The 27,927-nt window shown below is 33.9% G+C and overlaps 1 protein-coding gene and 1 long non-coding RNA gene across 3 annotated transcripts; both read left to right on the plus strand.

Annotated features, from left to right (window-relative positions):
• The first annotated feature begins 7,620 nt into the window (after window positions 1-7,620).
• LOC143080857 (uncharacterized) lies at window positions 7,621-14,523 on the plus strand. 2 transcript variants are annotated; one of them, XM_076256937.1, is made up of 3 exons: window positions 7,621-7,673; window positions 10,454-11,043; window positions 11,080-14,523. In XM_076256937.1, exons 2-3 carry the CDS (start codon window positions 10,491-10,493, stop codon window positions 12,834-12,836), a joined length of 2,310 nt encoding a protein of 769 aa, XP_076113052.1. In that variant the 5' UTR covers window positions 7,621-7,673; window positions 10,454-10,490; the 3' UTR covers window positions 12,837-14,523. The 2 variants fall into 2 exon arrangements, with proteins under 2 accessions (XP_076113052.1, XP_076113051.1); XM_076256936.1 differs by having other exon boundaries at window positions 10,454-14,523.
• Window positions 14,524-21,938: 7,415 nt separating this feature from the next.
• LOC143078443 (uncharacterized) lies at window positions 21,939-25,964 on the plus strand. Its single transcript, XR_012979224.1, has 3 exons — window positions 21,939-22,001; window positions 24,469-24,644; window positions 25,700-25,964. It is a non-coding gene; the product is annotated as an uncharacterized LOC143078443 (long non-coding RNA).
• The last annotated feature ends 1,963 nt before the right edge of the window (window positions 25,965-27,927 follow it).

Consider the following 27,927-nt stretch of genomic DNA (forward strand, 5'->3'; position numbering starts at 1 on the left):
TGATGTGTCCTGTTTATCACTTTAAGTGACACAGGCTTTTGGTATTTATTGTAAGAATGCTATTGTTATGATGTTAAATGATAGAGAGATATTTTTGAATAAATTATTATTTTGTTCAGTCTTAATTTTTCACTTATGTATGCAGTACCCAATCACAGATCAATAAAGATTTTATTATGGTTATGGCTAGGAACAGTATGATTGAAATTAATGTAGGTAAAGTTTGCACATATTGCAATGGGGGAAAAAATGTTCAACCATTGGCTGATTAGCTATATTCTTACATCATATCTACATGTGCGTTGTAAGTACTAACAGGGTAGAATCCAGCCATTTAAAAAAGATAGGTTCCAATCATATGTCTTCATTCAAAAGCATTGCTAGTCTACAAGAGGAAGGGGGTTCCAAAACCCAGAGCCCCTTGATCTGTCACTAAGTACTGGCAAACAAGTGCACTGAGGCTTAAACTCTTTGGATCCTATCAACTTGTTAAAAATATATGATCAGACATATAGTCTACATAATGATGGTTGTACATATATTTTGAATAAACAACCATTTTATAAGAATAACGCAAGTTGCAGAAAGTAATGCATTGTGTAGTAATCTCTGTTCTTCCTTAAATAAAAGGGTCAGCATATAAAAAGAAGATGTGGTAACTTTTCTCATTATAAGAAAGGGAGGATGTGGTATGATTGTGAATGAGACAACTATCCACCAGTGTTAAAATGAAGCGGTAGTAAGCAATTGTAAGTCATTGTAGGACCCTCAACAGTGAGAAAATTCTATACAGTATTGTCTGCCTTTAAAAGGCCTGACTATTACGTTGTAATGTTTTGTTTTAATACACAAAGCAAATTGAAAGCTATACCACACATCATTTAAGTGCTCACAATCGTGATTAGAAGGTGGTGCAAAAAGTGTATATGAAATATGTTGAGAACAACTATCTGATTTTTTTCCTACCCAAGGTCGTGGTTAAACTAGTTTGATCTGGCCCTCCAGCTTCCATCACCAATAAAATCAAAAGTACTTGAAAGCACTAAATGGTAAAGATGGCTTCAATTTATCATATTAAATTAAATATTGCATTGGTTGTAGTTGATGTAACAGCTATTCTAGACAAAAGAAAGATAACTCCAATTTTTATTAAAGATGAGGTAAACAATGGCATAATTTATATATTTGGAACAGATGGTAGATTCCTGCACCTTACAAAAATTATGTAATTTTCTCGACAAGTGTTACATCTTTTTGTGCATATATTACATCGATAAATTTATGGATAGGGTGTATAGAATGTTGTGGTCAATGCACAATATTTTGTGTATCAAAAAAGGTAGTGGTAAGCCTTACAACAATTAGAAATCAAGTCAGTCTCATCTGAGACTAGTCTACTACTGTGTTATAGTAGTCTCAGGCCTCATAAGGTTTTGATTGCATTTCATGATATCTTTACCTAAAATGACTGTCATGACATAGCACAATATTGCCGAATCAAACTTCCAATTTGTTGTTAATAAACTTCATGAGTAGATTTCACCTTTGATTGTCTTCAGAGAAACTTTTGGTCAACAAGAACCAAATAAGAATTATCCTGGAAATGTCAAATTCCGACAGTATTGAAATAGTTAATTCTTCAATTTTGCCTTGCATCCAATCAAAATTTCTTCTGAACTACTGGTCTGATATAGAACAAGGAACTGGATCACTATTAAAGTTGAAAAACAGAACAAATGATCTTTCAAATGTGAGTTAAAGGAGATTTGGAAATTGTATCAAAGAGACGGAGACACGAAGATATAATTAATCTAAAGACCTCCAGAGGTCACCATAATGTCCTTATGATAAGACTATATGTAGGACTCTAAAGTGCGATGGCCACGCTAAAGTGCGATGGTCTACGCTAAAGTACGATGGTGTCGCACGCTAAAGTGCGATGGTTGTTTGTTCGCTAAAGTAAGATGGTATATCACGCTAAAGTGCGATGTACCAAAGGGTAAGGTTCGAGGGCTTTATAAAAAAAACAACGTTAAAGAACACTCAATGCAACAATGGCCCTTTTGTATTATCTAGTATTATAAGGTGTATACCATAGATTTGAAAGGCAGTACAACTTAACAGTAGCCTTAAGTGAATAATTTTCAAAGACCGACCACGTAATAATTGCTAAAAAGGTAATTTAGGTGTCACAGAATACTATATATTGCTTGTAAATGTTTTTTTGACAACTCGTGCGTATCAAATATTGTTATAATTGGTGTAGCTTGCCGTACATAGTCTATCGCTTATGGGTACACCTTCCCTTACAAATCGTCCTTTTTAAGTTAAAAGATACAAAATTCGATTATTGTCGGAATATGTAACATTTATTTGTTTAATTTAAATGAGAGAAATAAAAGGCGATGTTTTCCGAGCTTAATTTTCTTCCTTTTTTGTAGCAACTACACATCCATGATAATGTTATATTTTCAGGCAATGTACAAACTAATGTTTTAGCCGATCAGTTATAACTTACGCATGAAAATATGAACCTTTATATTGTACACGTTACTTTTCAATAAAAGCGACATTTTAAAGGGAACCGCAAAATAAACTGCAACATAAACGATGATTCAAATGTATCCGTTCGCTTCCAATAAAAGCAGGATACAGGATATCTATGCGAATACTGCTTGTATCTATTAGGCCTATAGTAAAACAATCGACTGCAGCAGGTTACAAGTTCTTCTTCCAGCTACCGAAATAAAACACATTTTCTTTAGCCGACAAAGCACGGTTAGCTGATTTAAATTATCTAAGTTATTGGTTGAAAAGTTTTTAATGAAATATTTGTAATTTGTCTACTGGCGTGTTCATTTTCGGATTGTATAAACGACTGTTAACGTCATAATCAAACTACGTTTATAACGTCTATACTTTCGCGGACCATCGGACTTTAGCGTATGGAAGAATCGCACTTTAGCGTAGACCATCGCACTTTAGCGTGACCATCGTACTTTAGCGTCCCCATCGCACTTTAGAGTCCTACTTACCATAACTGTCCAGATTATTAGCAAATTGTGAACAATTTTGATAGATACCATTAACTTTATGCCATGAGCACCGAACTCTAAAATTAAAAAAAGGTGACAAAAGACGACCACTTTTATCATCATCTGTGTCCCATGGTCACGTTCCCCACCTATTTATTATATCTCATCTTTTCTCCTTTTCATGTACAAAAGTAGAGAAACATCTTGGTCTTGTTTCAAACTATGAGTTGGGCAACTGATGTCGGTTACATCTCCCTTTTCTCCCTACGTGTTCATATTCCGGTCTAACTGAGTGGAGAAAATCTGTAATGATTGTCTGATTAAGTTCACTGATGAAAAACAATTACATGTTAGTCTAAAAGTCCTACACAATCTATAAAAAAGGATATAAAATATGTCAGGTTCATTGGTATCTGAAAATTTCCCAATGCATTGAAACTATTTACAACAACTGCTAAGGTTTTAGACAAACTTGAAAGACATGCTTAATATACCGTCCTCATGTCCTGCAGAAGTCGTATATAGTCTACTAAAATCGTAAACATTTGATGACACTTGATACAAAATACAGAATGACGAAATCTGATTGGTAAACATAAGCAACACGACGGGTGCCACATGTGGAGCATGATATTCTTACCCTTCCGGAGCAATTGAGATCACCCCAGTTTTTGGTGGGTTTCTTGTTGCTTAGTCTTTAGTGTTCTATGTTTTGTCTTGTGTACTATTATTTGTCTGTTTGTCTTTTTCTTTTTTCGCCATGGCGTTGTCAGTTTATTTTCGATTTATGATTTGACTGTTGCTCTGGTATCTTTCGCTTCTCTTTTTTTCCAGCTTGACATCCAGTGAGTACCGTAAAAGAAGGTCAGAAGCCCTCATTATTAAAGCCAAAGCTTGGATTAAATGCAATTAAGGACCAGTATGTGGCGTGGCGTGCTGAAAGACATTTGAGAAAGAAATTCAGGCTGAACAGGCAGGGCCGTAACTACCTATATGTACACGAAGAACTTGAATTTGTATTATAAACTACACACTTTTCCGGATTTTTTATCCGAAGTGAACCCTTTCAGTATTTGTTTTAGTTTTTTTTTGGTGTTGCCATCCATCTGTTATTCTTGCTTTCGACAATTTTAAATAAAACTTAACTAAATAAATCACATTTATTTAGGGGCTCAATTAAGCAAAGAAAGTTCCCTTTGTATTGTGAATCTTTTATGATATTGGAAATTCGTTACCGGCTAAATCAGCTGTTGTATATAATGTTTTTAACGTGTACGTCTCCCGATTGTACGAGAACATTATGGTCAATGCCTTAGTTGTTAACACTCCCAATCGTTGTAGTTCTATACATGTCTGTTCAGCTTTCAACAATATTGAAATTCAAGGTCCTCGATAAAAAAAAATATCTTTCGTTCTATTATCTTGCTTTCAATGATATGGGGTTTTTTTTTAACTTACCAGTTTGATTTCTAACAAAAATATCTTTAAATATTAAAAGATAAAACTTGTTTGCAAAACAAATTGCTTCCAGGTTCAAGCATTATTGATGAGTCTTAAAGTATGGAAATCGAAGGAAAACGGGTAATTTTTAGCCATTTTATTGAGAGAGAAAAATCGGCGGTCACAATGTATTTAATGTTAATAATCTGAGACTACTACTGTTATAGTAGTCTCAGTAATAATTAAAGATCAAAGTATGGCCTTGGCTTCAAGACGGAGCCTTGGCTCACCCCGAACAACAATCTCAGTTCGTTTTTGTATAAAATTGCTTCCAGGTCCAAGCAATACTGATGAGTCCATTAGTAAGGAAATCGAAGGAAAACGGGTCATTTTTAGTCATTTTACCGAGGACAAAAAAAATCGACGGGTGGCTACGCAAACCAACCCCCCTATCTTGGGGCCTCAATGGGGGCCCCAAACCCCTGCCTCCCCTGAATTCGAACCCTAGTTACGGCCCTGACAGGGAAGCGTTGGTATTGTTATTGAAAAGGTTGGCAGTTTTTTTTTACCTGCGTGGTAAAGGATTACCGAAAATAAAGGACTGCATAAAGTAAAAGATGGAATAAGGATAATTCAGTAATGTTGCAAACGTGACAAATGCTAGATATCCAAGAATAAATCGATTAAAAACAGATATCTGAATCATAAAGGCAAAGAGGCCCCTCATGTCCAAGTAACACTCAGTAACAGTCACATAATCACAAATTGTTTGCCAATAACATCGCATAATCAGGCATATGTTTGTAACAAGATAAATGATCTTATAATTAACTAGATGCTCTTAAGAGCCTGTGTCGCTCACCTGACTCTACTTGGGTTTTTGAAATCATATATAAAAAGATAAAAATCATAACAGATACTTAAATAATGGTTAAGGCCAAATTTGATTTAATATTGGCCCTGTAATTCAATAATCCCGATGGCCATCTTGGACAGAAAATCAGCAACATTTCAGCGGATCCTCACAAGGAACATTCATGCCACATTTGGTTCCATTCCGTTCAGTGGTTCTCTAGAAGAAGTTCAAAATATGTAAAATGTTTACGACGACGGACCAGGTGAGCTAAAACTACAGTTCTAGATTATCAAATAATCATGGAATATTTGGTCTGGTAATCAAAGAATCACTACAAAAACTGCCAAGTAATCACATAATCAAATACCCGACGAGGATGCTCAGCAAAAAAAACTTTAAATACCTCGTCTAGAGAGAGGTGTTGACGCTATTATGATGTGAAATATAGGAGGTAAAAGGGGATGAGGGATATAGAACAGAACAGAACATATTTTATTTCCAATTAAGGGCCCACAAGGGGCATACAGAGCATACATGAATAAGGAAAAAGAATATTGATTTGCATAGATACATAGATACAAACATTTTTTTACATACAGTTACAATACAATTACTAACTCATATTCACTTTAATAAATTTACCAACAGCATTAAGGACCTAATTGTCTTCACAGTTTAATAAATAAATAAATTTATGCTGATTATGAAATATAGAAAAATTTGGAATTCTTTGGCAAACAAAGCCAAAGAGAGCATCTCTATCTGATTTAAAATTTTCACAGTTAGTTAAAAAATGGATTTCATCTTCAACACAGCCAGAGGAGCATTTTTTGCAAATTCTTTCATTTCGTGGAATATTTGAAAAACGACCAACTTTAATTTGAAGCTTATGAGCAGAAATACGTAATTTGCATATAGGTTTATTTTCATTTCCCGAATTTTACTGATAAAAAGACTCCGTTTTTACAGTTAGAAAGTAGATACTGTCTGGGTTAAGAATGCTAATTTCAGATCAGACTATACAAAGAGAGTCGTGGTGTAGTGGTTAATGCATCGGACTATTCACACAAAGGTTCCTGATTCGAATCCCGTACCAGAATGAAAATTTCAGGGACTGAATTTTCGGCTCTCCTTTTGCGAATATGGTCTTGAGGAAACGATGATAGTTTGTCGGAAGGGGACGATAAATGGCGGACCCGTGTTGAGAGAGAGCTATATCGCTTGCAAGTAAAAGACAGTCTTGTAGATTTTGAAAAAAAGCAGGCTAATGCCGCTAGAAGGCAGCACTCGCACCCGCAAAGTGGAAAGGGATTTATCATTAATATAAGTTGCAAAACTTGTTTCCCAATCCACTATAAAATAAATATGTTTAAACTAATTTCAGATTAATCAATTTGACAAACCTCCATAGATTTTTATGAAACTTTTGTGAAAGCCTTTCAAGGTAGGATTATGATGAGATTAAGTCTGCATCAAATATAATATACTTCACTTTTCAGTCGGTATAGGTGTCAGACCACCAATTAAAAATCCCTATCTGTTCAACCAAATTTTGCAATTTTCACAGCTTTCTAAATATTTTACCTTAAGTTTAACTTCATAGAAACCAGGTATATCCTTAATTGTACATGTATCAGCTTTCTACATGCCATTTTTCACCATACCTTTAAATCCTTCTAACAAAATAACTGACCTTCAAACAGAGGTACTCCAAAAAAAAAAAAAACAGGTTTTCTGGAAATCTAAAATTAGTATACTATGGAGCGCATTAATCCTCAATTTTTAATGCAAACTCATAGACAAGTGAATTTTGGCTCAAAATGATCTAGATATATTTCTCTTTCACCAAAAGTTTCATTTCCGCTTTGGTGGTTAGTTTAAGTAAACAAGGACATCAAAAGCACTTTTTTGTGTCAGAGTAGGGCTACTTTTACGTTCTAAATTGGAGGGAGTAATTGGTGGTCTGACACCTATATTTTACTGAAAGTCAGATTTACTTTTTTTTAGATGATGTATAATTTTGGAGATTAGCTTTAACAGAATATGTACAAGTAATTGATCATGTAGATAATGAAATTCCCAAAGTTTTTTTTTTAATTTGTATTTCAATTATTTACTGTCACCATTGCACTATTATAACGTCAGCAGTAATCACAGGCGTGATTTTAGTTCTTTATATAAATGAGTAGGCCGAGTTTGTTATAGTCTGTTTTTGATAGGCCGAGTTTGTTTTAGGACGACTTGGCCAGCACCTGTCAGACTCGGAAATTATCACCCAATCGACTCTAGAAATATACATCCTTTGAAGTTTCCGGTATCAAAAGGACAAATATTTTCTTCAGGTATTTATAAAAAAACAAATACTAATCAAATGTGTCTCTATTCTTCTTGTTTATTCTCTTTTTTTCCAGTGATGGTCAAAAGGATGAACTCCAGGTTCTCCTGATAGAGAAGAGATTTACAGAAGTTAACAGTGTCTGTTTCTGTTTCTGTTTCTGTCGGATAATATATAGCCTCCTTCAACAAACTGAAGATTCTGCTATATATGTTTCTTACACCGACTTAAAAACCATTAGCCTTTTTTTTGCTATTTTTGGGGTGCACCAATATAGTGGTGGATCATACATACATGTACTAATGAAGAAGAATGCCACACTAAATATATATAAGAGAATGTAGTACTGTATGACCATGGCATGAGTGCCAAAAAAATTTGAGACAACTTTCCATCCAATGTAAAGCCTACTAAAGGTTAACCTTTTAAGGTCAAAGTAAGGTATTCAACACGGTCCTTGACTCACACTAAACAGCAATCTCTAAAGGGTCCTAAAAAATTACGTGTAAAACCGAATGGAAAAACCATCAATCTTATCAATATAAAAAAAAAAAAGAGACAAGAAACATTTTCAGTCATTGGCCTTCTTGTACCTTAGGGGCCCAATCCATATGTAGCTGTACTAAACTATCCTTTACCTAAGCCATACCTAAACCTTATACTTGCTCAAACCCTTAAACATACCTTAATCTTAAGTATTGAGACCCTTAAAGTAATAGAAGGCTGAAACATTTACGAACCTCATCAATAAAAGACACCACTGAACATCAGGTTCCTGACTAATCAGTCAGCTATAACAGTGTAACACTGAAGCATTTGACTGCACTTTTAAATAGCAGTCTACCAGTCATTATAAAAATCACCATAAAGTATATTAATGTTTTTTATTGAGAACATCTGTATAACTTGTATTTCTTTTAATATGCAACTTATATTTCTGTTTGTGTTCTTTTTTTATTTGTTCATAAACATTAATAATGTGTTAACTGTCGATATATATTTTTATAGTCTTTTTACCCCTGTCTGTGAATACCTGTCACTTTAATATAATTATAATCAATTTAACTATTGTAAGTTTATTGTCTTAATTTTGTATGCCATTTAAGGAATGACTGTAATATTTTTTATGTTATTTCGAATAGACAGAAGAAATATTACAGTCATTTCATATAATTTAATTCTAAAATTCCATTTTAAACCGTAGAAAACAATGAAAAAACGTTGATGACGTCACAGTCACATGACTATTTAAAATTATGTCTATGGGCTGATAACAAAATAACGTCAGCCAATCAGAAGACGCGTTACATCCAAAATTAAATTATAATCATTTAATGTAAATCTGTTTGTGCTAATAAATATTGTCTTATCAAATCAAAAGACATACGAAAACAAACAAGTGAATGTACATTTTACACTGACAATAAATTTGATCTTTGATACAATGCAAATACAAAATCAATAAAATAAAGTTTTAAAAGTTATATATGTACACATGTATTCTCCATCGAATCGTTATTCACTGTGACTGTACATCGTGTGTATGTCCATTGTACATGTACATGTATGTTTACTAAACTCAAGAAGAAAGCTTATGATTTAACTTTATAAACATCTGAATAAATGGTTCTTGATAGATTTAATTTAATAAAATACCTGAAATATATTCCCTGTAACCAAACTGCCACAGTGGTTTTGTAGTAGCATGTTTGACTCAAGTGCTGAAGCTTACAGTTAAATCACAGCTGGGTAAACCAAAGACTTGAAAATTGGTATTTGCTGCTTAGCTACTTAACACACATCATTTTATAGGTGCAAGGGCAAAGACTGGTTATGTATTAATTGTATTAATGTGTCTGGATAACAGGTCGTCCTGCAGACTGTTATACCTTGAGAAGAAGTAGTTTAAATGCTGGCCCAATGTGGCCTCTGTATTAAGTAAAAAAAAATTATATTCATATCATTCAACCATTTTATAGTCTTGAATTTGTATTTAAATTGCCATTGGAAGTAACATCCATCCATCCCTGTATTCAGTACAGATTTCTTTAAACATCTGTCTTTAAAATTGCTTGGGTAATGTAGACAGTTGGAATGTAATTTGGTTATTTGGATTTTATTTTTTTTCATTGTTCATGTTGTTTGCTCTGAATAATCTTTTTAATCTTAAGTACATGTATACCTCATACAGTTACATTCAATGTATTTAACAATACTATGCCAGTCTGCACTGTAACCCACGAGTATGAATCCCCAGACTAGTAAAATTTTATTCAGACTGGTGAGTTTTTGCAAATGTTTTTTTTTTCAGCTTATTTAGAAAAATGTTAGGAATATTGGTCTTAGAAATTGAAGTGAAGAAACATTTTGGTGCTTACTATGCTTGTCTAACCTTGTTTTTGGTGAATTTATCAACTCTGACACAATCTTTTCAATATTTAAGTATCCATACTGTTTTGTTTTAAACTTAAATTTCCCACCCCAAAAGTTTTATCAAAAATGGCAGGGGAGACTACTTTTTAACAAACACGTGAAAGGAAAATAATTTCAAAGGCTTTTATAAAATTCATCTTTATTTATTAGGTCAGATGAATTAAAGAAATGTTCTGTTAAAGTCAGAGAAAAATTATTTATATCTTTTAATATATAGTTTATTGATGATAAAGCACTATTATACCCCAATGGGGTTGTTGGCATACATGTAAATGAAAACACAATAACACATTACAAAAAGACTAAAACATTGTTATTAATTTGTATACATTGAAAACAATTTTCTTTTTACAGGTAGTTCTTACCCTGGTACTATTATCAGCTTACTCAAATGGATAACAATAGTATTCCATTAGAAAACCAACAACAGATAACTATTGATGGGATAATTGATAATGTGGAGCACCAATTTGTTATACCAGTGGGACAAACAATACAGGAAGATCAAGTTCAACAGCTTGCTATCGAACTTACTTCAGACAATGGTGTCAAATATTTGTACATACTAACCGATGGTACCTCAGAACAAAAGATCAGCAGTGTTGAAAATATAGTCAATGCTGAATCTATTACATTACAAAAAATTACAGAGGAACAGCCTGAACTGCAGGAAGATGTCTGTTTACAGCAAAGTGACATTGTAGTTATTAATACAGAACAAGATGAAAAACTTAAACAAATTGAGGACAGAAGTTGTGGAACAATGACAGAGGATGATTACTTGGAACCAGAGCCAGAACATACTGTTAAGTTACTAGTATCCAAGGAAACATTTGTCGTTCCTCATACAGTAACATTACCCAAGGTCGTTCCTCATACAGTAACATTACCCAAGGTCGTTTTCACAGCATCTGAACCAAAAGATGTGGTTAGTGAACCAATACCTTCTGAACCAAAAAATGTGGTTAGTGAACCGATACCTTCTGAAACTGTAATAACACCACTAACTGTATTATATGGAATAAAAAATCCAAAAGATGTATCTCAAGAAGTTACTGTTGACAAAACAGCAATTTCAGAGGTCACAGAAAGGTCAAATGTGATAAATGGTCAAAAAGTATTAGAAAATGCTGAGATAAGGAAAGAAGTTCAAGATGAAAATGGACAAATTAACATTGAAAAGTCAGCAGAACCAGAAAAAGAAATCAGCAATGGGGAATTACTAGAAGAGGAAATAAATATAATGAACGAAATGAAAATGGTTCCATTAACCAAAGTATTAGTCTCTAAATTTTATAAAAACAAAACTGGCAAAAATGTTACTGAACAAACTGACAATGGTGATTCCAAAAGTGAAAATAAAATGGATGAATCTGCTTTAGAAACCAGTGAGGATGATTATGATAATATAAGTAGCATGGAAGAATCAGATTCTGATGTAGATCAGAGTATCACTGAAGAAGAAATTAATCGGATGGAAACAGCTCTTAAACTAGACGATGAAACATGTAAGGAAATCTTAGCCAGTCTTGAAATGGTGGAAGACAATAAAGAAAAGTCAGATGGAGGGAGTCAGAACAAGATAAAAGGTCTACCGGTATATGAAAGACCAAAAACAAGAAACTCTACAAAAAATAGTATCAAAGAAAACTTAATGAATAAAAGTACTGGAGATAAAAAGCCAAAAACTTTTGCATGTAAAATTTGTTCTAAAGTGTATAGCTATAGAAATACATTACAAGAACATATGAAAAACCATAAAAATGAATCATACCAATGTGAAAAGTGTGATAAAACATTTCAAACACCTAAAAAGTTAGCAAGTCATGTAAAAAGACATTCCACTAAACAGCCACACTTATGTGAAGTCTGTGGAAAGTCATTCAGAATAAAAGAAACATATGAAAACCATTTGTATACACATTCAAAGAATACGGAAAAACCATTTAAATGTGATGTTTGTGGAATATCCTTCATCAAGAATACATACCTTATGAGACACTCTACCTGTCATACTGGTGTCAAACCATTCAAATGTGAGGAATGTGAAATGAAATTCAGAACAAAAGGTGACCTTCAACGACATGAAAGAGTGCATGGAGAAAAACCAGGTGTCAAACAGTTCAAATGTGAAATTTGTAATAAAAGGTACTGTGCTGAAAGTGGCCTTATTAGACATGAAAGATCTCACAAAGGAGAAAAACCACATAAGTGTGATATTTGCTCTAAAGCCTTCTCCATGCCTGGTGACTTGAAAAGACATGTCAAAACACATTACGGTGGTGATTATCTCCCCTGTGAGATTTGTAATAAAGTGCTGACATCTAGTGTAGGGTTGAAGCGACATTTAAGAATGCATTCTGGAGAAAAGCCTTATAAATGCACAATATGTGGAAATAAGTTTGTTGATCAATGGGGCTTGATGAAGCACAAAAAGTCACATGAAGAATCAATCCAACCAGGACAGCCGTCTGTCCAAGTAAAGAACAAGAAGTCACATGATATAGCTGCCCAATCAGAACAACCATCTGTTCTAATAAAGAACAAGAAGTCACATGATATAGCTGCCCAATCAGAACAACCATCTGTTCTAATAAAGAACAAACAGATACATGAACTTGAAGAGCCATATGCATCTTTGACAGAAATACATATTACACGCATAGAAAACGAGTTAAAAAAACAACAAGCTATTATAGTTAAACAGTCAGAAACATTTATTCAGACTGCCAAATGAAGCGCTTCCTTTTTGTTCCTTAACATTTCAGGTGTTATTCTTGTATTTACTTGCTTATTTTTCTCAAATACTGTGGATTTATTTTTGTGTGTGCAAATTTTAGCGGACCGATAAAAAAAATCATTTGTCATGGTAACCTGATGTCATTTTATATGTAATTTATACTTTGATGTACAATTAAAATTATGGTTCACCTGTACCAAAGAAAATCTACAAGAATAAGATTGCAACACTAATAATACTGATTCCACAGTATTTGATCTTTGAACTAATCAAATCTACAACAAAAATCACAATACAAAACCCTACATATGATACAAATGTATATATATATATATATATACCTGTTATATTTCACAGGTATATATTTCAGATGCATTGACACCTAATAGGAAGGTATGATCTTGGGTTCATTTCTAGATTAAAAACAGCCAACTGTCCCTTCTTCTTTCCTTTAGGCAATGGTTTTGGGTGGTTTTTTTTTAAAGGATTTTTATATGACGGCAAACAAAATTTCTGTTCATATATTGGTAGTCATCGTGTCCATCACTGACAGTTGGTTTCTGGACGATAACTTTAGTATAAGTAAATAGAAATATATGAAATTTAAACACAAGGTTTATAACCACAAAAGGAAGGTTGGGATTGATATTGGGGGATATGGTCCTAACAGTTTAGGAATTATGGGCCAAAAAGAGGCCCAAAAAGCCATTTTTCTACTTTCCAGACAATAACTTGTGTTTAAATGTATGGATTTCTCTGAAACTATACCACAAGTTTCCATACCACAAAGGAATGGTAAGGATTGGCTTTAAGGGTAATGGCTCTAACTAGAGAATCTAGGGGCAAAAAAGGGGGAAAAACAAGGGTTTCTTGGTTAATGGACAATTAAGACAATTTTAGAGCAGTGTAAGGGAGGTAATCCAAATGTAATCACATCATTATATATTGGATTACATCCCTTACAATGCTTTAATATTAGGTATAAAGAAATATTGTATTTTCTTGAGGTGATTAGCTGTCAATTTACTTTAAGAAGTTACTATTAAATTTATTTTATCAGATTGAGGAATATTAATTATCTATTTTAAGACTTTTATGATGTATTTAAATGGGTAATTATGGTTGCATCTCCAATGTAAATTTGAATTTAAATTATGACCATATCTTGAGGGAAAAATTTGTTTTTGGAAAAAGGCAGGGGGAGGTGAAACAATAAATTGGAGGGTGGCGGCAGTTTTTTTCTCATTTCAGATTTCAGAAATTAAAAGTAAAATTTCTCATTTTTTTTCTCAATTTTTACCAAAAAAGGTGGGAAACATTTTTTTTGGGGTTGGGGTCAATATGCAACCGCCTATAGCATAGTGTATTGCACAAAATAAAAAAAAAGGTATTTATTCATTTTTTGGGGGAGGGGGCAATTTTCAACAGCATAGTGTATTGCAAAAAAGCAAAAAAAAGTGTATAAAGGTTCTTTGACTCCAGTTATTCTGTGTCAGAAACCTATTATATGTCAAATATTTAGTAACAATCCAAATTCAAACCTGAATCATGCATATTGTGTCCATTTTTGCCCCAATGGTTCAGGTTTGGACCTCTGTGGTCGTATCTAGCTCAATTGGCGAAGCAATTTATTTATTATTATTTAGGTATTTATCTTTTAATGTATTAAAATATGTGTACTTTATTTGTTAAGTTAAATTTGTTAAGTTAAATTTGTTATCATGTTAGCATGTTTGATTACATGCATTAATTTATTCTCATTTTGTCAGTTGACTAACCTTGTATTACTTTTATGATAACATGTGGCAAACTTAAAAGGTGTATCTTAACATCCCTTAAAAAACTATAAAAAATGTATAAAAATGATATGTAGTCTTCTTTTCTGATTTTGTGTAAAGATTGCATAAAATGCAATCACTTGATTCCTAAATCTTCTAAATGTATAATCATGATCAAAGGAAGATAACTCCAACTCAAATTTATAATGTGCCTTTTCTAATAACAATTCAATGTTTTGTTTTAAATTCACAAAATTGCAAAATTAGCAATCTTTACCCTTCAGTGCTCACAAGCACGTTGATTAACAAGTCTTGATTGACATATGTAAGGAGACTAACACATCTCCCTGAAACAGTATCACGGAGTATGCATTGTTAGTGTACATGTCTGTCAGACAGAAGTGACGTGAATTCAACCTCATTTTATGGATTGGTGATCAAGGCAGCTGGATCAAGGTGGGATCAAGGTCATGTTTTCATGCCATGATGGTCAAGTCTGTATCTCAGATACTATAAGCAATAAGTCATATTATTATCATGATGGACTGGTAGATTTTTTAAATTTATCTGACCTTGCCCCAATTTCCATGGGTCATTTGTTTAGTTTTTGCAGTTTGGTCAATTTCTTAAATTCTATAAGCAGTGGAGCCAGTATTTTTTGTGTATTGAATGATATTATGATAGGGAGGTGTACATTTCTATCTGGCAGGTTTCATCTGTCCTTGACCTCTTTTCATGGTTCATTGTTCAATATTAAGCTTTCATGGTTTTGTCTAAAATAAACCTGATACAATAAGCAATACTATATTTGGTGTATGGAATGATTGTCGGTTGTACATGTCTGTCTGGCAGGGCTCATATGACCTTGCCTCTGTTTTCATGGATTATTAGTCAATATTGAATTTTCATGGTTAAATCTGATCTCAAATACTGTAAGCAATAGGTCAACTATGTTTCGTGTATGGAATAATTGTATGATGTTCTGTTTTACTGAAGGAGTCATCTAACCAACACCAAATAGATCTGCTTTAAAGCAACTACTGGTCAAGTCTTAAACCCATACAGTCCTCAGAGGTGTAATCTATCATAAACTAAGGTTTTATGTCCCTCAGGCAAAGCTCATTTAATTATTTGTTACAATATTTTGACTACCTAACTATATGATGGATGGCGTACCGACTACCTGACTATATATGATGGATGACGTACTGACTATATGATGGATGATGTACCGACAACCTAACTATATGATGGATGACGTACCGACTACCTGACTATATATGATGGATGACATACTGACTATATGATGGATGATGTACCGACAACCTAACTATATGATGGATGACGTACCGACTACCTGACTATATATGATGGATGACGTACTGACTATATGATGGATGATGTACCGACAACCTAACTATATGATGGATGACGTACCGACTACCTGACTATATATGATGGATGACGTACTGACTATATGATGGATGATGTACCGACAACCTAACTATATGATGGATGACGTACCGACTACCTGACTATATATGATGGATGACGTACTGACTATATGATGGATGATGTACCGACAACCTAACTATATGATGGATGGCGTACCGACTACCTGACTATATATGATGGATGACGTACTGACTATATGATGGATGATGTACCGACAACCTAACTATATGATGGATGACGTACCAACTACCTAACTATATGATGGATAACGTACCGACTACCTGACCAGGCGCGGATCCAGAGGGGGGGTTCCGGGGGTTGGAACCCCCCCTTTTTTTGGCCGATCAATGCATTTGAATGGGAGCATATAGCTGGAACCCCCCCTTTACTCTGGGTTGGGACCCCCCCTTTTAAAATGGCTGGATCCGCCCCTGCTGACTATATTGATGGATGACGAACTGACTATATGATGGATGACATACCGACTACCTGACTATATGATGGATGACATACCGACTACCTGACTATACGATGGATGATGTACCAACTACCTGACTATATGATGGATGATGTACAGACTACCTTAGAGTAAATTAGACTAAAAAGAAATACATAGTATTCAGTGTCGGATCCAGAAATTTTCATAAGTGGGGGCCCACTGACTGCCTAAGAGGGAGCCCGATTCAGTCATGCTTCAGTGATTCCCAATATAAGCAACCAAATTTTTCACAGAAAAGGGGGACCAGGCCCCCCCCCCCGCCCCTTAAATCCGCCTCTGGTATTTGCCTTTGTTTGAATCAATTTTACGAGTACACCTTTAAGGGGAAGTAACTCAAATAATAATAGAAAAATTGTAAAAAAAATTCTCAAAATGTTCGTAGACATCATTTCTTCTTCTTAAATTCCTAAAACATATTATAAAACCGATCTTCTCATATTTTATTTCAAAATCTCAACTTATAAATCACTTTTTTTATTCACTATAAAGTGTGTTTTTCTCATGAATAATCTCCAAATTTTGACAATTTTGCACGAATTGTAGCTTTAAATAGCACGGTGATCCATACTTTTTGCTGTACTAGTATTTGTTTTAGAAAAGCATGGTAAAATGTACATTTTGTCAAAGTATAAGAAAAAAATACTGATGATCCACCTTAAAGAAGTATTGGCTGTCAAATTCATGTTCACCGATTTGACTGAAACTATCATATTTGATGTATAACATACTAATACATACATCAAATTAACAGTGCATGGACTCGATACTAGAATTATGTATCACCATTCCTTGTGTATCTTTGTACAGACGTCGTCTAATCGACCACCGAGATGACATCCGAACACTTCCGACTGTCATATAAACCTTTTATCATAAACTGAGATAGCGATTAGATTTATAAAGGTCTGATCGATTTTATATTGTAGTTAAAAAGTATGTGTGTGTGCCTTTAACATGTATACAAATGGACATCTACTATAGACTTTTAGAATAGGTGAAGGTCGCATGTTGACCTGTTGTTCATATCATTCTTTCGTTTTGAACAATATTTTATTTTACAAAGTGCAAAAACAACCATAAATTTACAACAGAAACAGAAGTTCGGAAAATAAAAAAATGTTTAACTGGATGATCCGTCCCCGTATTCTGATGACTTTGGTGGATAGTTGGCAACCACAATTCTTTATTTTATGTAACACATGCTACAGAACTAAGAATGGTAAATACTGCTAGACATACCAGACATCATGATTAAAGATAGTTAATCATTGTAGATAAGCTATGGCCAAATATGTCAAAGTTCACATAGACTTGGGATGGCCGTTTGGGTGGTCAAAAGTGTTGGCAATGAAAACGGAGACATGCACACATATATGTAGTGAAATGATTTGTTTGTCTGATAAAAATTAGGAACTTCCTGCTTTTCGAAGAAGAAAAAAACTTAAATTTTGTGTTTATAAAACATGAAATATTAGGTAAGACAAAATCTCTGGAGATTTGCGTTTGCACAGATTTCCAAATAAAAGGCGATACTTATGATTTATCTCCCGGTTCGTTCTAGTGATTGCAGGCTAACTCTTATCTTATACTTTGGTTTATAAGTAGATATATCTGGTGAACGTTTCAAGGTTTTGGTCGGGATCTAGGTAAGTCTACATATGCAATTACGGTTAAAAAAATATTCAAATTATGAGATCGTAAAGGGATAATTTTAATTTACTTTCAAATATTTGTCACTGGACGTTCAGCAAATAACTAAAACGACATTAGTTGAAAACCTATTTTTCACGTCTAGAAGTAACCATCTGTTTTGAATTTTTACGCGCGTCAGTCTGTTAAATTCTGCGTAAACTCTGTATGGTAAAAAAACGTTTAAAAATACGTTTTAGAGTTTCTCTCGACTGTTCTTTTTATAAATTTGATATTGAACATACGTTACCATTTTAAAGGTTTCAAAGACAAATAATTTTCCTAAGAAAAGAAAAGTCATACTTAAAATACAAAACGAAGTGCTCACTGTTTCTAACCCTGTCAATAAGAAGATACTTCCATATATACCATAAAATGCAGAGAAAGAACAAATATAATGCATGCGAGAGCTAAACATACTGTTAGCCAATATAAGGCAGCTTATTTTTATCTGGCATTATATTTCTCTCTTTCTGTGTGTGTGTGTGTTCCTATGTGTATGGAAGTTTTTAAAATACCAAAAGTCGTTTGAGTAGAAAGCTATTTGATATAATGAACTCCCTAACATAAAGACATCTTCTCATAACGTAAATGTTCAAATTAAGTATCAACAACAAGGATACATAACACAGAACCCCGTACCTCTCAATAAAACACCTGATTTGATATATACATTTCATTACTTATTTCTTAACAAATTCCATTCAGCACGTAGATATTCAGTCATTCATCTCATTAATCTCCTTATTTTGATATTCACACATAATTATTCTTATTAGTTGCCATGTCACTTTTCCAGATATGTCTGCAATAAGCTTGGTCACTGTTCTTCTCTGCGTTTTGCCGTTGATTGAAGCAGAAACATGCCAGTCTAACCCATACATCAATGGCTGTAGCCTTCCTTTCCACATGCCGTTCTTCTACAAACAAAAGTTTACACCATCTTGTAACTTACACGACATGTGCTATAAGTGTGTAAGTATTATTACTTGATCGGGTAACTGTATTTTCTTATCACTTAAAAAAATCTTCGGAAAAAGTAAGTAACTACTGAAGGCTTTAATTATATTATAGGAATATATGAATATTTCTTAACAGCACCGGTTAGTTTGCAACACAACATAACTTTTCTGTAGTTAAAATTACATAAAAATTATCTAATATCTTTAAAATTTCATATAAATCATACATTCAGCTTACCTTTGTTATTGTCTTGTATGCATGCATCTGACATTATTTATTGTACTTTATTTGTTGACAGGGAGTCCACTTTGGAAAGACAAAAGCAGATTGTGACTCGGAGTTTTATCAACATATGAAGACAGCATGCAATAGTTTAAGTAAACGATTTTTACTGCCAGACCATGCTGCATGTAAGGCATCTGCTCTGACCTTCTACGAATCAGTTAAAGGATTTGGTGCCTTATTTTTCCAGACAACGTCGCCATCGTGGTGTGCTGAGAGTTGGACTAGAACATGCGTTGTTTAGTTTGTATATCGTGTTATAAATAAAACTGGCATACTCTTTGTTGCTCCTACATATTATTTGCCAGTAAACATTAACATGTAACCATGGTGAATGTCTAGAAGATTCTTACAAACCATAACGATTCTAGTAACAATTGAAAATACCTCACTGTGGCTTGAAGATAATAAACTGCAATGAAATCGGTGGTCCTTTAGTCCTATAGTTTTATCATGTGCCTTGAAGAATGTTGTATAATGAATTTATATAACATATCCTGTCCATATTATTCTCTCAATTTATTTTCCATGTCCTTTCCATATCCGTTCCATTTTAGAAGTTATGAAAAAAACTTGATCGATTTTTAAGAATCAATATTCAAAATAGATAGACCTATTCAATGGACTCAAATAGTAAGTCTAGTAAGACTCGGCTTCCCGTCTTTTTTATGCACTCGTGTGATGCACCAAGATCTCATACAGACAAGTAGATGTAACTATTTTCGCTGTAAAAAACACATCGTCTTTTGTAAATAGGGGTTTCTTTAATGGTTTAAAACTAAATATAAGCCAAATATAGTATAGTTCTTATTTGTTCAGCCGTCATTGATGATCTATACAGCTAATAAGTGTTGTAATTTTCATGACCAAATCACTTGGAGATATGATATCTATATAAAAAAAAGAAGATGTGGTATGCAATCAGACAACTCTACCCAAGAGACCAAATGACACAAAAAATAACAATTATAGGTCATCGTACGGCCTTTAACAATGAACAAAGCCAATACCGCATATATATATACAACTCGTCTAAATTGATGTTTAGACGAGTTGTATATACATTATGTACACAGCCATGTATCACCATCACTGCTGGTGATCCGATGGATAAATCTGTTGTAGAGTTGTCACTGGCTCAGGCGTACTTATACCTGCCCTTGGTGACCCCTGCATATGAACAACAATACTATTTGCTCATATGCATCATCCACGAGGAAGGACTTAACTCAAAGTTTTTTTTTTTTTTTTTTTTTTTTTTTTTTTTTTTTTTTTATAATAGATGTGATGCTGCTTCTGGTGCATGGTCAATAATCACTAAACATACAGGTTTTGATATGTGACTACATGTATTATTAACTCAATTTATATTTCATGTTTTTTTTGTCAAACGTATTTCTATTTTTATTTTTGTTTATTGTCTATTGCAATTGTGTGATAAAAAAACCAATGTACTGATTATGCCCGTATTGGGTCCACTATTGGAAATAAAATATATCTATCTATCTATCTATCTATCTATCTATATAAGTACGTCAGTGACAACTCTACAACAGATTAATCCATCGGATCACCAGCAATGATGGTAATACATGGTTGTGTACATTAGGTAAATACAACTAGTCTAAACATCAACCCAACAATGTTTGATCTGTAAATTTGCTTTCGCAAATGTTTTGTTCTTCCCTCGCCGGGATTCGAACCCATGCTACTGAGATATCGTGACACCAAATCTCCTGCACTGTAGCCGTCCCGCTAGACCACACGACCACCTGGGCTTCAAAAATAAAGTTTTCAGTGGCCGTGTTTTACCTTTCCTAGTCAGCTATAAAAGGCCCCGAAATGACAAATGTAAAACAATTTAAACGAGAAAACTAGCGGCCAAATTCATGTACAAAAAAATGAACGTAAAACAAATGTGTATCAGATTCACATTAACAAACGACAACCCAGGGATTGCAGGCTCCTGACTTGAGACAGGCACATATATACATAATGTATTCTTAAGTCGGCGGATAGCTGGCTCATTCATATTAGATACTAACTACGAATTAGAAATGCCACTAGACATACCAGTCATCATGCAATAAAAGCAGCTCTAGACTTATATAGTATTTAGTATATATCATTGTGTCTCTGGTTAAGGTTAGTTAGTCATTGCAAATAAGCAATTGCCAAATATGTTAAAGTTCACATAGACTTGGAATGACTGGTTTGGTAGTAAAAACAAATTTTCAATAAAATTTATGAACTTCCTGTTTTTCGGGGGAACTGACTAACATTTTTCATACATAAAATGTTGCAAGACCATAACTCAGGAGAATTGTGGTGTAAAGATTTCCAAAAATCAAAGGCGAGAACTATCACATATATCTTTCGGTTCGTTCTGCTGTTTGCAGGCTAACTCTTATCTTATACTTTAGTATATATATATATATATTCGTAGATATAAGTGGTGTTTCGTGAAAGTTTCGAGGTTTTAGACAGTATCTATAGGTAAGTTTGCATATGCAATTACGGTTGAAAAATTATTAAAACAAATGACATCGTTAGGGGATCATTTGAATTTACGTGAAGTACTTGACACTGGACGTTAAGTAAACATCTAAAGCAGCATAAGTTATAACACCTTTTCCCCACTTTGAAATTATTAAATGACATGTGTTTATATATACTATACGTCAAAATAATAATGTCCGTGGTAACTCCAGACCGTCGATAAGAAACTTTCTGAATTAATATACTTATATGAACAGAATATATGGTAAACAGGCTTTAACATATTTTATCTATTGAAATTTCGCTAGGTTTCGAATTCTTTACCTTGATATTTTTTAATCTAAGAGTGACGGGCAAATAAAGTGAAATGTTACTATGTGTATGGAAGTTTTTTAAAACCAAAGAAAATATCCAAATGTTTGAGATATTTTAATATTGTCTTATTTGATAAAGAATTCCCTTAAAATAATGACGAATACAGAATATCTATAAACCCTGAATAAAATACCTGTTTCTATATACAAATATATATGAGCAACACAACGGGTGCCACATGTCTAGCAGGATCTGCTTGCCATTCCAGAGCACGGTGTGGTCACGTTTCTCCAACATTTGGTAATTAAACTAAAACAACATTAGGGATTATGGGGTCCTCTTAAGGACTGAATCTTGATATCTACCTGTAATTCACCTGTTCTTGGCCAAAATATTGTTAAAAAGGTATATTTTTTTAAAGATATATATATTTTTTGATAGTCTCCCAAAATTGTAAAAGTCCATATAGTCTTTACACAGTGATGTATTTTTTTTATTTTACATAAAAAAAAGATGTGCATGGTATGATAGACAATGAGACAACTCTCTACAAGAGACCAAATGAAACAGAAGTTAACAATTATACATAAAAAAGAAGATGTGGTATGATTGCCAAATGAGACATCTATTCACAAGAGACCAAAGAGACATTAACAAATATAGATCACCGTACGGCCTTCAACAATGAGCAAAGTCGTACCGCATAGTCAGCTTTAAAAGGACCCGAGAAAACAAATGTTTTTAAAATAATTCAAACGAGAGAACTAACGGCCTAATTTATGTACAATATAATGAACGAAAAACGAATATATTACACAGCAACGACAACCACCGAATTATAGGCTCCGACACTCCCCCTTATCTTGAGACATTGGTGCAACAGAACAATAAAAGAACTGTACAAAAACATACATAAACAAGCAACAAATAATATACGACTAAAATATCAATCACTACACATCCAGTATCCGTTACCGTACGGCCGAAAGCAATTTTTTGAATAAAAACTAACATTTTATATTTTGAGAGCTATTAAGAATTTATATATCTTGAGTCATTAATCTTATATAAAAGTACAAAACGCAGCTTATTATCACCGATACAGTTTATTCAAAATTTTTAGTCAACTTGCATTAATTGTCCAAAGCTTAAGTAACAAATCGAAAATACTAGTAGTGCACAATATTCACCAAGCCAGTTCCCACAGTTAAACACTAAATACATCATCACGCGACGTGATGTACCCAATTTGCATCAGCTCCGTTTTCGTGGAAAAAGTGGACAGATATACGACTGACTATTTCATCTGCTAAGGCAGCAATACCACGAAAACTGGCTTCGGCTCTAGTGATATACAGACAGAACGACTAGGTAGATATATGGTTCTTCGCACTAGAAGACAATCGCTTTTGGTGACTTTTTACATAAATAAAACTTGGCTGTTTTGCATCGGTTTAGATTTTAACATCTACATGTAACACAAATACAAAAATGTATCAAGTAATTATTATAGAATAAATTACTAAAATGAGATACAGTCAGTGAACATTTTCGATTTTTCATGTTACTTTTAATAAAAAAAAATCTTTTAAAAAAAATAATTTCGAGATTATTTCTTCATAATTTTTTATGAAATTTTCAGTTCGATTAGAATTTCCCTTGTTTATATAAGGATTTTTTTGTTGAATAACCTTTTTAATTTTGTAAATCAAATACAGCGGATGAACATAATTACGTAACCGTTTCTGGTTATACTCGACCAAAAATATATGGTTTGTTAATGTTTTGATATATATATTTATAACAATATCCCTTTTTACAATATTTTAGTTAAGACCTGATATTGGTGAATTACAGGTAATTATCACGATGCCAGTCCTTATGAGGACCTCCTATAAATCCCTTATGTTGTTTTAGTCTAATTATCAAATGTTGGAGAAACGTGACTAAACCCAGAGCACCTGTATGAGGTCACTATCGGTTTTTGGTTTCAATGCTCCTTTGGTATTTCACCTCCCTTTTTAATCCTGTTGTTTGAGCTTTTCCTATCAAATTTCATTGATTCGACCAGCAGATATGTGCCATTTTTATGGTTATCCTTGTCCTTGTTTTGATATTGATGTTCTTTTTTAATACCTTGCTTTTCCAGATATGTCTGCAACCAGCTTGGCAATAGTACTGCTCTGCGTTTTGCCGTGGATTGCAACAGACACATGTCAGTCTAACCAGTACGTTAATGGATGCAGCCTACCATTACATTTGCCTTTCTTTTATAAACACAAGTTTACACCATCATGTAATTTACACGACATGTGCTATAAGTGTGTAAGTATTGCTATCCTTTTTTGCATTTAAATTTTTATTAGGTATGTTTCAACAATTACTTATATTTTTATCATTTTGTTTTAGACTAGACGCAATTATGTATAAGGTTGTTGCGGAAGTAGTCCGAGATTACTCTGACGTCCAACGGCTGTTTTGCCAGACAAGCTGGGGCCGTGGCCCCAGCTTGTCTGGCAAAACAGCCGTTGGGCCACGGCCCCAGCTTGTCTGGCAAAACAGCCGTTGGACGCCACGGCCCCAGCTTGTCTGGCAAAACAGCCGTTGGACGTCAAAGTAATCTCGGACTATCGGCCCCAGCTTGTCTGGCAAAACAGCCGTTGGACGTCAGAGTAATCTCGGACTATCGGCCCCAGCTTGTCTGACAAAACAGCCGTTGGACGTCAGAGTAATCTCGGACTATTGCGGAAGGGGAATGATTCGGTTGTATTGACTATTTGTGTAGACTTCCAATATCTTATCAATAATGTGTATATATATTTCTGGTGTATGTTGTTGCTATGTTTCTTTGTAAGTTAAGTACGAGTCATGTAGTGTATGACATAGACCACTTATACTTTCAACATTATATATTTGATTTTTGATTTTTAGTGTTTTAACGCCACTTTTAAGCACCGCATTTAAACTATTTCGTGGCGGCCATTTGTTTCGGTGGAGGAAGCCGGAGTTCTCTGAGAAAACCACCCACCTTCGATAGAAGAACTGTCAATCCTAGTCAATTAAGCATGATTGGAGTCGAGTGCACCTGCACGAGCGGTATTAGAACTCACAACCTCAGTGTTGACTGGCTAGTGATTACAGTAGTATCTACTTATAGACCACTCGGCCACCGAGGCCCTCAACATTATATATAACTCTACACTCACTTGTTAACTTCTATATCATTTGGTCTTTGGTGGAGAGTTGTGTCATTAATTGGCAATCACACCATATGATGTTAATATTTCTAATCACAAGCTTACCTTAGCATGATATTATGTTGAATGCATGTAAATGTCGTTATTTATTATTTTACTTTATATGATCTTATATGTTGACAGGGAGCCCACTATGGAAAGACAAAAGCAGATTGTGACTCGGAGTTTCATCAAAATATGGTGTCAGTATGCAAAAATTTAAGAAAAAGATTTTTACTGCCACATTATGCTGCATGCAGGACATCTGCTTTTATTTTCCACAAATCAGTTAAAGGATTTGGTTTTTTATTTTTCAAGAAAAGTTCGCCGTCGTGGTGTTCTCAGAGTTGGACTAGAACATGCATTGTCTAGTTGTCTCTCTTGCCTTAATTAAAAGTGGTATACCCTTTTTTTTCTTCTTCATTTGCCCGCACATATATATAAACATATCAGTGACATGAGTTATTAGGTCTTTCCACTTTTCGTGGAAAGACCTTTTGTTTTTCTTCTGATTATTTTTTTTTCTTCTGCCGTCTGAGATGCTTTTTTGTCTTACAACATATCGAATGGATTTTTTGCGAATGATGTTGTACAGTAATGGGGGTTTCAAAACTCACCCTGTGTGACCAAACAATTATTCTTATAGAAGATATCTCTCTGCGTCCCTTTTTTCTTGTTATCGCTATATCTCTAAAACCGTAAAAGATTTTAGCAAACTGTTTACACCAAATTGTTCGTCTACTCTTAAGAATGATTTGCTTGATTTTGACTTGAATGATTGGAAGACATCTTATGGCAGTTATTTCCCTTTGAAAATTTAAGATAGGCGATTTGTTGGATAAATTCATACGTTATAAGTCGTAGAGGCCTACAGTCTTTTGATATGAAGTCCTTGGTCCATTTGAAGGAAATTGAGGTCAAGGTCAAAGGTCAAGGTCATGAAATGAATTTTGAATTTTGCTTGTTATCGTTATTCCAAAGAAACTGTGACAGTAAATGATATGATGTGTTTGCCAAATAACTGTTTACAAAAAGGCGCAACTTCAACCTATTTCAGTCGATATGTTTTGGTTAACCCTTAAATGAGTTTTCTCCCCTTTTGTATTTGAAATCAGTATTTCTCCACAACCACACAAGTGATTGACCTCGGGCCTTCCGATTTGAGTTCATTGATCTATGACCTTGAAATTGTGGTCTAGGTCAAAGGTCAAGGTCATGTTATAAATTTTTGAATTTTGCTTGTTGTCGTTATTCAAAAGAAACTGTTACAGCTAATGATATGATGTGTTTGTCAAATTACTGTTTACAATAAGGCGCAACTTCAACCTATTTCAGTCAAAATGTTTTGGTTAACCCTTATAGGAGTTTTCTCCCCTTATGTATTTGAAATCAGTATTTCTCCACAACCATACAAGTGATTACCTGGGGGTCTTTTGATTTGAGATCACTGACATAAGAAGGTCAAAGGTAAATTTGACGTTCTAGATTTTGACGTTTGCTAAAAATTCTTTCTGATTCATTATAAAACAATTAAGTCGTCTGCATAAACCTATTAATCTTTTTTTTTTATAACAGTTTGATTTACCACATTACATCAACACGGAGTGACATTTTCTAACATCGTTTTTTAAATTTCATACTTAATATCGAGGTGGAAAGACCTTCAATTGTCCTCTGAAGAATTGGTTTTTAATTGTTTATTTTAATTCTTCTCCCATTTTTCATGCATAAAAGTTCGTCTTTGTTATACCCGTAACACCACAATTCCTCTTTCTAAATTAAAATAGCGGGAGTTCAAACGGACTCATTCAGTACAACTTATGATTTTAATAATTCGTGTAAAAAAGACTGCTGGCATAAATAACTTTGACCACGAATTACCACCAATATCATAATGTTTTACTTGATGTTGATAATTTGACTCGAACTTATTTAGTCTTCTACCACTTTACTTGTAAGAGGAATTTTACTAAAAGAGGGACGAAAGATACCAAAGGGACAGTCAAACTCATAAATCTAAAACAAACTGACAACGCCATGGCTAAAAATAAAAAAGACAAACAGAAAAACAATAGTACACACGACACAACATAGAAAACTGAAGAATAAACAACACGAACCCCACCAAAAACTAGGGGTGATCTCAGGTGCTCCGGAAGGGTAAGCAGATCCTGCTCCACATGTGGCACCCGTCGTGTTGCTTAAGTGATTACAAATCCGGTAAATAGTCTAATTCGGTAGGTCATATTCATGAAAGGGAAGGGGATTGTAGTTACGACGTAAGGAACATATCCGATATCATTTGTGAAACGGTTATTCCATAACGGTCAACCAACTCGTGATGGCGTCCGTAAAATTTACGAAGGGATGAT

The sequence above is a fragment of the Mytilus galloprovincialis genome, chromosome 6 (genome assembly GCF_965363235.1).
Source record: "Mytilus galloprovincialis chromosome 6, xbMytGall1.hap1.1, whole genome shotgun sequence".
In the NCBI taxonomy this organism is placed as follows: domain Eukaryota; kingdom Metazoa; phylum Mollusca; class Bivalvia; order Mytilida; family Mytilidae; genus Mytilus; species Mytilus galloprovincialis.